At 46.1% G+C, this 15,678-nt stretch overlaps 1 protein-coding gene across 1 annotated transcript; it reads right to left on the bottom strand.

Annotated features, from left to right (window-relative positions):
- Positions 1–877: 877 nt before the first annotated feature.
- On the bottom strand, positions 878–5,517 carry LOC137800549 (deoxynucleoside triphosphate triphosphohydrolase SAMHD1-like). Its single transcript, XM_068597788.1, has 11 exons — positions 5,502–5,517; positions 4,966–5,126; positions 4,754–4,869; positions 4,367–4,428; positions 3,861–3,989; positions 3,656–3,765; positions 3,404–3,512; positions 2,542–2,633; positions 2,284–2,399; positions 1,281–1,402; positions 878–931 (listed from the first exon to the last, which is right to left on the bottom strand). The coding sequence occupies exons 1-11, from the start codon at positions 5,511–5,513 to the stop codon at positions 878–880; spliced, it is 1,083 nt and encodes a 360-aa protein (XP_068453889.1). The 5' UTR covers positions 5,514–5,517.
- Between the last annotated feature and the right edge of the window lie 10,161 nt (positions 5,518–15,678).

The following is a 15,678-nucleotide window of genomic DNA, read 5'->3' as shown; positions in this document are numbered from 1 at the left end:
AAAACTCACGTGAATGTCAAAGTCGTCTTTGATGGTTGTCAGTTCGGCTTCCTCACAGGCTGTCACCAATTGCGTTTTCCAAAGACTTTTCATGGCCTTGGGGAGAAAAGGTGATTAATGGGAGAGATTTTAAATTGATTCTAACTCAACAATCAGTGGACGTACGCTAATCCAGATTAAGTTACATTTAAAAACACTGTCTCGTCTCTTTGTCCACACTTTACGTTTGTCTCACCCCTAAATTGAGCCATAGGTAAGACTAGTATTAGAGTAGAAACTATACATATTAAAATAGATATTACTAGTATTAGAGTAGAAACTATACATATTAAAATAGATATTACTAGTATTAGAGTAGAAACCATACATATTAAAGTAGATATTACTAGTATTAGAGTAGAAACCATACATATTAAAGTAGATATTACTAGTATTAGAGTAGAAACCATACATATTAAAGTAGATATTACTAGTACTAAAGTAAAAACTATACAAAACTTAACAGGAGTAAATAAAGACAAACCTTTGAGATGGTGACCAGATAAAGTGATTAAGATTAATAGCAGCAGTCTATTATAGATGTAAACAGCGTCCAGCATAATAATATGTGCCGTGGTTAAAATAACATGTACACTACATGCTAACATGTCAATAGACACAGTACACAATGGATATGTGGACAGGAAAAGCTGGGGATTGAACCACCAACTCTTCCTCCTCCACAGCTGTCAAAGTATCATGATCCCTGATCAAAATCACGACTACATGCTTGTTGCATTGACAACACGAACTGCTGTTGCCCTCCGTGAGGTTTCTTCCCATTCATATCGTACACATCACATCTTAATAAACAGGATGAAAAGTTAAAGTATTTAGACTATAAAAACCTCACCTCTACATCGTTTTTTTTCATCATCTCACTCTGCATGGCCTTAGAGAGGGAGAAAAGGTGAGAGACGGGAGGGACAAGAAAGTTAAATGTAAAAATGTAACTTCATCTCTGGGTTCTCGCTCTCTGTCCACAACAACACAGCAATCATCACAAAACTCCTCTTGCATAGAACTCTTTGTGGAGTCACAGATAAAACCCAGCGTGCACACAAAGACAGAAACATGCTGAAGCATTTTTTTCATTGGATTTGTGATCCACACGTGTGCCTTCGTTACTCTGATTTGATGTATTTGCTGCTCTGGCACCAAAGGTCAAGTGGCCTTTCCTTTGAAAGGACAACAGTCCAGACCTGAATGTAATACAGACACACAATGACACTAGTGCGTACCTCAGTGACCTTTGTTTCACCCAGAAACTTGTAGTGCTGTCGGTGGACGATCATCTTAAGAATCTTCTGAGCCTCGGCCAGCTCCACCTTGGGAGAGTTGAGTATTTGTCCAAAAACATCATCTGCAGCAGAGTTAGAACAAACCAAAGAAAAGGGTCATCAATGTGATCCAAACTCAAGCGTCCTATAATACCGAAGCAACCGAAGCAGAGAAGGTCCAGTTTTGGGATCTCCGTGCTGAAGCGAAGTGCAGAGGGCTTTAAGAAGAGAGTCTGGAGTTTAAAGAGTCGTGTCTTTGTTTAGTCTTCACAAGTGCCAACGTGTGAGTGGATTAAATGCTGTGCGGAGTCGGAGAAGTTTCCGTAAGCCAATCACAGTGTTGTGGTCAAACTTTTAAAAGGTGTCTTCTCAGCTGCTGTCAGTGGTCGTTTCAGCTCAAAGCGATGCGACCCCTCCTCCACTCCAGGCTCCTCCAGTGAGCATCCAGTCCCGCTTATCATTCATCATGAGCTCACAGCTACTCCCTTCTTCAACCCCACCACCAGCACGACTACCCCTTGCTTATCCTAATTCAGGATGGAGTCCAATCGCCAAAGATTTTCACACCTCCCCGCAATTTACAGTCCAATTAACCTAAGCTTAGCCCTGTTTTATATTTTAATGTTTTTATTTCTGTTATCTGATCTCTGTGTGTCGTGTGACTGTTGTAACTTTTTTTATGCTGCGGTCTTGGCCAGGGTGCCCTTGGAAAAGAGGTCATTGTATCTCTATGCGTCCGACCTGGTTCAATAAAGGCTAATAAATAAACAAATAAAATAAGCTGCGTGTCTTTAGGCTGTGAAAGGAAGCCAGAGAACCTGGAGAGAAAACGCTGACACATGGAAACTTCAGACAGAAGTACCTTCCAGACCAGCGTCAAAGTTCAAGGTGCAATCTTATGATGAAGTATCATAAATTCATCTTCATGATAAAACACAAGCTCGCAGCTCACAGCGGTTTCTACCTGTCAGCTTGGTGTAGGCATCCATGTTGTTTATGACTTCATGAAGAGGTATCGTCTCCGTTTCCGAGACTTTAATCTGGATGTGCTCATCTGCTTTTTCAAAGGCCTCCAAGATCCTGAAAAATCACATCATCACTTTTTGAAACATTTAGCTGCGTAACATGCAAGAGGGGATTATGAAGCAAATGAAAATAAGCATTAACAGAAAAAGGTGAACGTTGTTATGAGAGTACCAACGTGGGAAACGTAGCTACTCACATTGACTCAATGATTTTGTTCACTTTGTGCTGGTAGGCTCTTCTGTGGAGAAGGTATCTCAAGTGGAACAAGTCGTACAGATTGTCCACTTCCTGTGGAGAGCATATGTTTATATTGCGCATCTGTAGAAATATTTTCTGCGTGTGATGTTGCCGATTCATATAATGGAGCTGAGAGAAAGTCCATTACTGGTTGGATCGCTGTTGGGCGAATCTTTATTTGACTTCTTTTTTGAATTTCTTCTCCTCCTACATTCTTTCAGCTACAGAAACCATTCAGCTATCAAAATGTTCAGCTCTTTAAGGGCATATCGCCTACGGATTTTCTTGTTTCCAACTTTTTCAACTTCAAGGATTTCCAGCAGTTCAGTTCAACGCTTTTTGGCTACAACACTTTTCAGCATGTACTTTCGCTTTTCTGTAGTTTCAAATATTTCAGCTTCAAGCTTCCTGCTTTCAGCATTCCAATGCATTTTCAGCAGGAAATGCCTTTTGTAATTCCATATCGTGGACACCTCGAAGGGCATTATCCCGCTTACAACACGGTCAGTTCATCAATGAAGACACACTTACGCGTATATTTCCTAATTATTTAAATTGTGTTTTATGCAAAAACCCAGTAAGGATGACTTAAACTAAGAAAAGGGAAATAGTTCATCATTCATCTTTTAGTTCATAAGACTTATTTGAAATTGTCCAGTTAATAATGGTGAAAACAGTAAAAAAACAATTGTGATATAAAAATGTCATATTCTGACTTCCCTTGTAATAACACAGCTTATTCGCAATCCTTATTGTTGGACCCTGAAATGGTTTTGGTGTTCGAAAACTGATTAAAAAAGGAGAAACTGCAAAGTCTTCACCTTGTCTCTTGTGCAGATTTGCTGGATTGTGTCCACACGACAAACCCTGGCAAATTGTATAAAGCGGAGATGGTCAAAGCCGCCCTTGATGCCCAGGTAGTGGGCATCCCTGAGAAGAGACAGAGCGAGGAAATATGAAAAGAAGAAGTTTTTACGTTAAACTAATCAAAGTGAATGCTGCACATTGATAGAGTAATGAGAACGTTGTAATTGTTCGGGGTGAATAATACATTGTAGTTCAACGAGCCCCACCTGGCGAGGTAGTCAAACTTGTCCACATCAATGCCATTTCTTTTGTTGGCCACGATATCATAGAGGAAGCGCTTGTCTGGACGGCCTACAGGTGGAAGGCCATCAGGTGACTGCGGAGATGACAGAACAACGGCGGCATCAGATCGGCGGCTGTAGCAAACGTGGCGATACTGACGGATTTCACTCAAGCCACACGGACACGTACCAGTCCTTTAATCATCTCTTTGATGAACGTCATGTCAATGGGCAGCACCAGTTCATGTTCCATCATAATCTCCTGAATGCCATTATGTTCCACCATGTCGTCAAACATTTCCTTAGAGGCTGTCTCATGCTGCAAGACACAGATTTGTGAACACACACCGTGAATTCATAATAAAAAATCTGAATAAACTCATTTAGAAAAATGATGTATTACTCATGTTCATTTTACTACAGTTTATTATTTAGATGATATTGTTGACATTTATTCAAACAATGTTATTATTGTGATATCATCATGTTTCATGTCATTTCATTGGATAAATATTGACGTTTTGGAGAAAGCCGTCTAATATACATGATGTATACAACTGTATGTATACTTGTATCGGATAGGACCATCTGTTAAAATATAATACGAGTCTCTCTTTTCCTTTCGGGTTTGCCCCAGACTCTCCTGGTCGCTGATACTCTCACCCAGACTAGAACGGTTATTTTAAGGTTTCTTACCTTCCATTCCGGACTGGTTTTGTGGATGAATGTTTCAAACAGATGGGAAAAAGGCCCATGTCCTAGATATGGATAAATAAACAAGAGTTTATTGTGTGAACTGGTAGCTGGAGAGGTGCCATAACCAATTGACTTCCCCTTTTAGTGATGACTCAAAGGGACAATGACAAATAACATCTCAGATATTTACTGGTCACTGTCTGAAAGTGTGAGCCCTTTCCAGATATATCTGTAATCATCACACCTAAAGCATTCAAGCATTGAACCTGGATGATCTGCTGCTGTTGCTCTGATTGGCTGCAGCTCAACAAAGTGTACATGTGGATGTATTTCTATCGTCTGCCTTCATGCATGAGATGTCATAGTGAGGCCGTGTGTGTCACTCACCCAGGTCATGGCAAAGACCAGCGATCTGCACACAAAGGACGTCTCGTTCAGTGATGTTGAGTTCCGTCTGCTTTGATTGTAGAGCTTTCACGAGCTTTCCTGCCAAGTGCGCCACCCTTTACCCCGAATACAACACAACACAAAACTCAAGTATCCTGCTGCAAACGTATGAACAGTTGTCACATAAAACTGTCTGATGAGAGCAGACGTACCCGATCGAGTGTTCAAAGCGGTTGTGGGATGCTCCAGGGTAGACAAAGTAACACCCTCCAAGCTGCTTGATGTATCGCAGTCTCTGGAAATGAGGCGTGTCTATGATTTTGACCAGAAGAGGGTGTAACAGTATCGTGCCGTGGATGGGATCATTGAACACCTGGCAGGACACACAGAACAAAAACCCTGATCAGTTATTATCCAAGAGAGTACCAGTGAAACCAGGAATGTCACAAACAAAGGAATGTCTTAAAAACACAGCCAGATCATTGAGCTCCTGATAGGACAAAGTAGAACAAATATTGGAGAGACCTACTCCACCATTAAACAACTTTCAATTTTCATTGTACACTGCAATCTTCCTCATCTTCCTTAAATTGTATTTATTTATTTTACTAAAGATGGACAATAGGTTCAACAATAGACAGTAAACATGCATCATCTTGGTTTATTCACTGACTGTGGCGTCTCACACAGTCTTTCATATTCATTCTAAAGGCTCTTCAGTGTTGGGGATAAACACATAATATATTACCTTGGAGTTCATCGTGATCTCTATAGAAAATGGGGAACAAATAAAATACAGAAGAAGGTGTTAGGGAACGAGCAGGAGAGAGAAAGGTGAGTCGTGAAACCTGAAAGAAATCCAGTGAGGTGGATGTTGTCGAAACAAATTAGTGCTAAAATTCAGGGATATTTTGTTTTGTACAAAGTAAACGTTTCCCTCTTGAACAAAAGAAAACACTCACTTTTTTTTTCCTCCGTCGACGATGTCTTCAGCAGTTTGGAGCTTTCTGTGGTTTTATCGGCAGCTAACCAAAGTCTGGATTGTCACAAACTACATTGTACCGTGTGTTATATAGCTGATGTCTCCACCACACCCATCACATTGATCACTGCCCTCATAGTGGACATATTTTAAGCTGGTTAGACATCAAAAGCTTTTCCATTAAACAATAAAAAAAAAACAGGTTTGTCAACAGCTTGCCAACGAGTGCAGTTCAACAGGTCGCCTCATGCTGACGTTCAGGGGCGTAGATGGTGGTCATGATACATCTCTGAACATGTGAACAGGTGGAAGTGAGAAGTTTGCGCAATCAAGAGGGTTTAATGAATCAAACTAGGATCACTTGCAGGAACAAACCTCACAAAAGAAGATGAGATTCATGATAAGAACGGGCTCGTTGTTCTTGCATCAAGGCCCAATGAGGCCGAGCAGGAAGCCAAAGCTACACAGGAATGTCTTCAGGACACGCCAGTGGAATTATTAAGCACCTGATGACACATAAACTAGTCACGCCTACTCCAATCATGATCTAAGAGTACCAGTAAAAACACACACAGTGCATAACGAGCGAACAAGTTTTTCTTCTTTACATAAGATCAACACAAGCCTGTGATTGACAGGTCGTGGATAGTTTCACTTTCATTGTCCTCGCACAGCTGGTAGGACAAAGGAGAACAGCTATTGGACACACCTCACAGTGTTTCCACAACATGACCGAGTGCGACCTGTTCGATTGTCTTTCATTGGGTGTTGTTTGTACTTTCCATCTAAGAAAATAACCTCATGTAACTCGAAAGATTGAAAGATAGAATAATCTATCTCGATCCTCAGCTGACTCCTTTCAACACGCCCACCCTCTCTCTAAGGCTGAGCTTTACAGAGGGAACTCATCTCTTTACTCTCTCTCTAAGGCTGAGCTTTACAGAGGGAACTCATCTCTTTACTATCTCTCTAAGGCTGAGCTTTACAGAGGGAACTCATCTCTTTACTCTCTCTCTCAGGCTGAGCCCTACAGAGGGAACTCATCTCTTTACCCTCTCTCTAGGGCTGAGCCCTACAGAGGGAACTCATCTCTTTACCCTCTCTCAGGCTGAGCCATCTAGAGGGAACTCATCTCTTCACCCTCTCTCTCAGGCTGAGCCCTAGAGAGGTAACTCATCTCTTTACCCTCTCTCTAGGGCTGAGCCCTACAGAGGGAACTCATCTCTTTACCCTCTCTCAGGCTGAGCCATCTAGAGGGAACTCATCTCTTCACCCTCTCTCTCAGGCTGAGCCCTAGAGAGGTAACTCATCTCTTTACCCTCTCTCTAGGGCTGAGCCCTACAGAGGGAACTCATCTCTTTACCCTCTCTCAGGCTGAGCCATCTAGAGGGAACTCATCTCTTCACCCTCTCTCTCAGGCTGAGCCCTACAGAGGTAACTCATCTCTTTACCCTCTCTCTAAGGCTGAGCCCTACGGAGGGAACTCATCTCTTTACCCTCTCTCAGGCTGAGCAATCTAGAGGGAACTCATCTCTTCACCCTCTCTCAGGCTGAGCCCTACAGAGGGAACTCATCTCTTTACCCTCTCTCTAAGGCTGAGCCCTACAGAGGGAACTCATCTCTTTACCCTCTCTCTAAGGCTGAGCCCTACAGAGGGAACTCATCTCTTTACCCTCTCTCTAAGGCTGAGCTTTACAGAGGTAACTCATCTCTTTACCCTCTGTCTAAGGCTGAGCCCTACAGAGGTAACTCATCTCTTTACCCTCTCTCTAAGGCTGAGCCCCACAGAGGGAACTCATCTCTTTACCCTCTCTCTCAGGCTGAGCCCTACAGAGGTAACTTATCTCTTTACCCTCTCTCTAAGGCTGAGCCCTACAGAGGTAACTCATCTCTTTATCCTCTCTCTAAGGCTTAGCCCTACAGAGGGAACTCATCTCTACACCCTCTCTCTCAGGCTGAGCCCTACAGAGGGAACTCATCTCTTTACCCTCTCTGTAAGGCTGAGCCCTACCGACGAAACTCATCTCTTTACCCTCTCTCAGGCTGAGCCCTACAGACGGAACTCATCTCTTTACCCTCTCTGTAAGGCTGAGCCCTACCGACGAAACTCATCTCTTTACCCTCTCTCAGGCTGAGCCCTCCAGAGAGAACTCATCTCTTTACCCTCTCAGGCTGAGCCCTACAGAGGGAACTCATCTCTTTACCCTCTCTCTAAGGCTGAGCTTTACAGAGGGAACTCATCTCTTCACCCTCTCTCTCGCAGGCTGGGCCACCTAGAGGGAACTCATCTCTTCACCCTCTCTCTCAGGCTGAGCCCTCCAGAGGGAACTCATCTCTTTACCCTCTCTCTCAGGCTGAGCCCTCCAGAGGAAACTCATCTCTTGACACTCTCTCTCAGGCTGAGCTTTACAGAGGGAACTCATCTCTTTACCCTCTCTCTCAGGCTGAGCCCTACAGAGGGAACTCATCTCTTTACCCTCTCTCTAAGGCTGAGCCCTACAGAGGGAACTCATCTCTTCACCCTCTCTCTCAGGCTGAGCTCTACAGAGGGAACTCATCTCTTTACCCTCTCTCTCAGGCTGAGCCCTACAGAGGGAACTCATCTCTTTACCCTCTCTCTAAGGCTGAGCCCTACAGAGGGAACTCATCTCTTCACCCTCTCTCTCAGGCTGAGCCCTACAGAGGGAACTCATCTCTTTACCCTCTCTGTAAGGCTGAGCCCTACCGACGAAACTCATCTCTTTACCCTCTCTCAGGCTGAGCCCTACAGACGGAACTCATCTCTTTACCCTCTCTGTAAGGCTGAGCCCTACCGACGAAACTCATCTCTTTACCCTCTCTCAGGCTGAGCCCTCCAGAGAGAACTCATCTCTTTACCCTCTCAGGCTGAGCCCTACAGAGGGAACTCATCTCTTTACCCTCTCTCTAAGGCTGAGCTTTACAGAGGGAACTCATCTCTTCACCCTCTCTCTCGCAGGCTGGGCCACCTAGAGGGAACTCATCTCTTCACCCTCTCTCTCAGGCTGAGCCCTCCAGAGGGAACTCATCTCTTTACCCTCTCTCTCAGGCTGAGCCCTCCAGAGGAAACTCATCTCTTGACACTCTCTCTCAGGCTGAGCTTTACAAAGGGAACTCATCTCTTTACCCTCTCTCTCAGGCTGAGCCCTACAGAGGGAACTCATCTCTTTACCCTCTCTCTAAGGCTGAGCCCTACAGAGGGAACTCATCTCTTCACCCTCTCTCTCAGGCTGAGCCCTACAGAGGGAACTCATCTCTTTACCCTCTCTGTAAGGCTGAGCCCTACCTACGAAACTCATCTCTTTACCCTCTCTCAGGCTGAGCCCTACAGACGGAACTCATCTCTTTACCCTCTCTGTAAGGCTGAGCCCTACCGACGAAACTCATCTCTTTACCCTCTCTCAGGCTGAGCCCTCCAGAGAGAACTCATCTCTTTACCCTCTCAGGCTGAGCCCTACAGAGGGAACTCATCTCTTTACCCTCTCTCTAAGGCTGAGCTTTACAGAGGGAACTCATCTCTTCACCCTCTCTCTCGCAGGCTGGGCCACCTAGAGGGAACTCATCTCTTCACCCTCTCTCTCAGGCTGAGCCCTCCAGAGGGAACTCATCTCTTTACCCTCTCTCTCAGGCTGAGCCCTCCAGAGGAAACTCATCTCTTGACACTCTCTCTCAGGCTGAGCTTTACAGAGGGAACTCATCTCTTTACCCTCTCTCTCAGGCTGAGCCCTACAGAGGGAACTCATCTCTTTACCCTCTCTCTAAGGCTGAGCCCTACAGAGGGAACTCATCTCTTCACCCTCTCTCTCAGGCTGAGCTCTACAGAGGGAACTCATCTCTTTACCCTCTCTCTCAGGCTGAGCCCTACAGAGGGAACTCATCTCTTCACCCTCTCTCTAAGGCTGAGCCCTACAGAGGGAACTCATACAACAGGTCGCCTCATGCTGACGTTCAGGGGCGTAGATGGTGGTCATGATACATCTCTGAACATGTGTACAGGTGGAAGTGAGAAGTTTGCGCAATCAAGAGGGTTTAATGAATCAAACTAGGATCACTTGCAGGAACAAACCTCACAAAAGAAGATGAGATTCATGATAAGAACGGGCTCGTTGTTCTTGCATCAAGGCCCAATGAGGCCGAGCAGGAAGCCAAAGCTACACAGGAATGTCTTGAGGACACGCCAGTGGAATTATTAAGCACCTGATGACACATAAACTAGTCACGCCTACTCCAATCATGATCTAAGAGTACTAGTAAAAACACACCCAGTGCATAACGAGCGAACAAGTTTTTCTTCTTTACATAAGATCAACACAAGCCTGTGATTGACAGGTCGTGGATAGTTTCACTTTCATTGTCCTCGCACAGCTGGTAGGACAAAGGAGAACAGCTATTGGACACACCTCACAGTGTTTCCACGACATGACCGAGTGCGACCTGTTCGATTGTCTTTCATTGGGTGTTGTTTGTACTTTCCATCTAAGAAAATAACCTCATGTAACTCGAAAGATTGAAAGATAGAATAATCTATCTCGATCCTCAGCTGACTCCTTTCAACACGCCCACCCTCTCTCTAAGGCTGAGCTTTACAGAGGGAACTCATCTCTTTACTCTCTCTCTAAGGCTGAGCTTTACAGAGGGAACTCATCTCTTTACTATCTCTCTAAGGCTGAGCTTTACAGAGGGAACTCATCTCTTTACTCTCTCTCTCAGGCTGAGCCCTACAGAGGGAACTCATCTCTTTACCCTCTCTCTAGGGCTGAGCCCTACAGAGGGAACTCATCTCTTTACCCTCTCTCAGGCTGAGCCATCTAGAGGGAACTCATCTCTTCACCCTCTCTCTCAGGCTGAGCCCTAGAGAGGTAACTCATCTCTTTACCCTCTCTCTAGGGCTGAGCCCTACAGAGGGAACTCATCTCTTTACCCTCTCTCAGGCTGAGCCATCTAGAGGGAACTCATCTCTTCACCCTCTCTCTCAGGCTGAGCCCTACAGAGGTAACTCATCTCTTTACCCTCTCTCTAAGGCTGAGCCCTACGGAGGGAACTCATCTCTTTACCCTCTCTCAGGCTGAGCAATCTAGAGGGAACTCATCTCTTCACCCTCTCTCAGGCTGAGCCCTACAGAGGGAACTCATCTCTTTACCCTCTCTCTAAGGCTGAGCCCTACAGAGGGAACTCATCTCTTTACCCTCTCTCTAAGGCTGAGCCCTACAGAGGGAACTCATCTCTTTACCCTCTCTCTAAGGCTGAGCTTTACAGAGGTAACTCATCTCTTTACCCTCTGTCTAAGGCTGAGCCCTACAGAGGTAACTCATCTCTTTACCCTCTCTCTAAGGCTGAGCCCCACAGAGGGAACTCATCTCTTTACCCTCTCTCTCAGGTTGAGCCCTACAGAGGTAACTCATCTCTTTACCCTCTCTCTAAGGCTGAGCCCTACAGAGGTAACTCATCTCTTTACCCTCTCTCTCAGGTTGAGCCCTACAGAGGTAACTCATCTCTTTACCCTCTCTCTAAGGCTTAGCCCTACAGAGGGAACTCATCTCTACACCCTCTCTTTCAGGCTGAGCCCTACAGAGGGAACTCATCTCTTTACCCTCTCTGTAAGGCTGAGCTCTACCGACGAAACTCATCTCTTTACCCTCTCTCAGGCTGAGCCCTCCAGAGAGAACTCATCTCTTTACCCTCTCAGGCTGAGCCCTACAGAGGGAACTCATCTCTTTACCCTCTCTCTAAGGCTGAGCTTTACAGAGGTAACTCATCTCTTTACCCTCTGTCTAAGGCTGAGCCCTACAGAGGTAACTCATCTCTTTACCCTCTCTCTAAGGCTGAGCCCCACAGAGGGAACTCATCTCTTTACCCTCTCTCTCAGGTTGAGCCCTACAGAGGTAACTCATCTCTTTACCCTCTCTCTAAGGCTGAGCCCTACAGAGGTAACTCATCTCTTTACCCTCTCTCTCAGGTTGAGCCCTACAGAGGTAACTCATCTCTTTACCCTCTCTCTAAGGCTTAGCCCTACAGAGGGAACTCATCTCTACACCCTCTCTTTCAGGCTGAGCCCTACAGAGGGAACTCATCTCTTTACCCTCTCTGTAAGGCTGAGCTCTACCGACGAAACTCATCTCTTTACCCTCTCTCAGGCTGAGCCCTACAGACGGAACTCATCTCTTTACCCTCTCTGTAAGGCTGAGCCCTACCGACGAAACTCATCTCTTTACCCTCTCTCAGGCTGAGCCCTCCAGAGAGAACTCATCTCTTTACCCTCTCAGGCTGAGCCCTACAGAGGGAACTCATCTCTTTACCCTCTCTCTAAGGCTGAGCTTTACAGAGGGAACTCATCTCTTCACCCTCTCTCTCTCTGGCTGAGCCCTACAGAGGGAACTCATCTCTTCACCCTCTCTCTCAGGCTGAGCCCTCCAGAGAGAACTCATCTCTTTACCCTCTCTCTCAGGCTGAGCCCTACAGAGGGAACTCATCTCTTTACCCTCTCTCAGGCTGAGCCCTACAGACGGAACTCATCTCTTTACCCTCTCACTAAGGCTGAGCCCTATAGAGGGAACTCATCTCTTAACCCTCTCTCAGGCTGAGCCATCTAGAGAGAACTCATTTCTTTACCCTCTCTCTCAGGCTGAGCCCTACAGAGGGAACTCATCTCTTTACCCTCTCTCAGGCTGAGCCATCTAGAGGGAACTCATCTCTTCACCCTCTCTCAGGCTGAGCCCTCCAGAGAGAACTCATCTCTTTACCCTCTCTCTCAGGCTGAGCCCTACATAAGTAACTTATCTCTTTACCCTCTCTCTAAGGCTGAGGCCTACAGAGGTAACTCATCTCTTTACCCTCTCTCTCAGGCTGAGCCCTACAGAGGTAACTCATCTCTTTACCCTCTCTCTAAGGCTGAGCCCTACAGAGGGAACTCATCTCTTCACCCTCTCTCTCAGGCTGAGCCCTACAGAGGGAACTCATCTCTTTACCCTCTCTGTAAGGCTGAGCCCTACCGACGAAACTCATCTCTTTACCCTCTCTCAGGCTGAGCCCTACAGACGGAACTCATCTCTTTACCCTCTCTGTAAGGCTGAGCCCTACCGACGAAACTCATCTCTTTACCCTCTCTCAGGCTGAGCCCTCCAGAGAGAACTCATCTCTTTACCCTCTCAGGCTGAGCCCTACAGAGGGAACTCATCTCTTTACCCTCTCTCTAAGGCTGAGCTTTACAGAGGGAACTCATCTCTTCACCCTCTCTCTCGCAGGCTGGGCCACCTAGAGGGAACTCATCTCTTCACCCTCTCTCTCAGGCTGAGCCCTCCAGAGGGAACTCATCTCTTTACCCTCTCTCTCAGGCTGAGCCCTCCAGAGGAAACTCATCTCTTGACACTCTCTCTCAGGCTGAGCTTTACAAAGGGAACTCATCTCTTTACCCTCTCTCTCAGGCTGAGCCCTACAGAGGGAACTCATCTCTTTACCCTCTCTCTAAGGCTGAGCCCTACAGAGGGAACTCATCTCTTCACCCTCTCTCTCAGGCTGAGCCCTACAGAGGGAACTCATCTCTTTACCCTCTCTGTAAGGCTGAGCCCTACCTACGAAACTCATCTCTTTACCCTCTCTCAGGCTGAGCCCTACAGACGGAACTCATCTCTTTACCCTCTCTGTAAGGCTGAGCCCTACCGACAAAACTCATCTCTTTACCCTCTCTCAGGCTGAGCCCTCCAGAGAGAACTCATCTCTTTACCCTCTCAGGCTGAGCCCTACAGAGGGAACTCATCTCTTTACCCTCTCTCTAAGGCTGAGCTTTACAGAGGGAACTCATCTCTTCACCCTCTCTCTCGCAGGCTGGGCCACCTAGAGGGAACTCATCTCTTCACCCTCTCTCTCAGGCTGAGCCCTCCAGAGGGAACTCATCTCTTTACCCTCTCTCTCAGGCTGAGCCCTCCAGAGGAAACTCATCTCTTGACACTCTCTCTCAGGCTGAGCTTTACAGAGGGAACTCATCTCTTTACCCTCTCTCTCAGGCTGAGCCCTACAGAGGGAACTCATCTCTTTACCCTCTCTCTAAGGCTGAGCCCTACAGAGGGAACTCATCTCTTCACCCTCTCTCTCAGGCTGAGCTCTACAGAGGGAACTCATCTCTTTACCCTCTCTCTCAGGCTGAGCCCTACAGAGGGAACTCATCTCTTCACCCTCTCTCTAAGGCTGAGCCCTACAGAGGGAACTCATCTCTTCACCCTCTCTCTAAGGCTGAGCTTTACAGAGGGAACTCATACAACAGGTCGCCTCATGCTGACGTTCAGGGGCGTAGATGGTGGTCATGATACATCTCTGAACATGTGTACAGGTGGAAGTGAGAAGTTTGCGCAATCAAGAGGGTTTAATGAATCAAACTAGGATCACTTGCAGGAACAAACCTCACAAAAGAAGATGAGATTCATGATAAGAACGGGCTCGTTGTTCTTGCATCAAGGCCCAATGAGGCCGAGCAGGAAGCCAAAGCTACACAGGAATGTCTTGAGGACACGCCAGTGGAATTATTCAGCACCTGATGACACATAAACTAGTCACGCCTACTCCAATCATGATCTAAGAGTACTAGTAAAAACACACCCAGTGCATAACGAGCGAACAAGTTTTTCTTCTTTACATAAGATCAACACAAGCCTGTGATTGACAGGTCGTGGATAGTTTCACTTTCATTGTCCTCGCACAGCTGGTAGGACAAAGGAGAACAGCTATTGGACACACCTCACAGTGTTTCCACGACATGACCGAGTGCGACCTGTTCGATTGTCTTTCATTGGGTGTTGTTTGTACTTTCCATCTAAGAAAATAACCTCATGTAACTCGAAAGATTGAAAGATAGAATAATCTATCTCGATCCTCAGCTGACTCCTTTCAACACGCCCACCCTCTCTCTAAGGCTGAGCCCTCCAGAGGGAACTCATCTCTTTACTATCTCTCTAAGGCTGAGCTTTACAGAGGGAACTCATCTCTTTACTCTCTCTCTAAGGCTGAGCTTTACAGAGGGAACTCATCTCTTTACCCTCTCTCTCAGGCTGAGCCACCTAGAGGGAGCTCATCTCTTTACCCTCTCTCTCAGGCTGAGCCCTCCAGAGGGAACTCATCTCTCCACCCTCTCTCTCAGGCTGAGCCCTCCTGAGGAAACTCATCTCTTCACCCTCTCTCTCAGGCTGAGCTTTACAGAGGGAACTCGTCTCTTCACCCTCTCTCTCAGGCTGAGCCCTCCAGAGGGAACTCATCTCTTTACCCTCTCTCTAAGGCTGAGCCCTACAGAGGAAACTCATCTCTTTACCCTCTCAGGCTGAGCCCTCCAGAGGGAACTCATCTCTTCACCCTCTCTCAGGCTGAGCCCTCCAGAGAGAACTCATCTCTTTACCCTCTCTCTCAGGCTGAGCCCTCCAGAGAGAACTCATCTCTTTACCCTCTCTCTCAGGCTGAGCCCTACAGAGGGAACTCATCTCTTCACCCTCTCTCTCAGGCTTAGCCCTACAGAGGAAACTACAGAGTACATTAGAGTAACTTAGAGTAAATTGCCACAATGTCTATTTCTAACAAGGACGAGTAGTTCGGCCTGGATTTGGCGCCGTACATCAAAAGCTTGACGGGTAATTTCTTGATCGACAAGGAACCTTGAGAATCTGTACAAAACTAATAATTCTACAAACAAATGCGAGTACTTCTGCGAGTACTTCTGCTGACACATAAATAACAATAGAGCTAGTTAGCTACCGTAGCAGTGGCGACATAATTATACTTTTTACCAGCTGTCATTTTATCAGAACCAACACGAGAAGTTTGAGAAGATCTCTGACGTATGCAAGTTAACTGAAGCATTTATTAAAGCTTTAAATTAAACATCTGACACATTGGAAGAAAGATTTACGTTGGGTTCTGATAGTTTTTCTAAAATAGTTGTAAAAGT

The sequence above is a fragment of the Clinocottus analis genome, unplaced genomic scaffold, assembly GCF_023055335.1.
Source record: "Clinocottus analis isolate CAN_PGR_092001 unplaced genomic scaffold, fCliAna1.0.p SCAF_4, whole genome shotgun sequence".
NCBI lineage: Eukaryota > Metazoa > Chordata > Actinopteri > Perciformes > Cottidae > Clinocottus > Clinocottus analis.
This window is presented reverse-complemented; position numbering and strand designations above follow the sequence as displayed.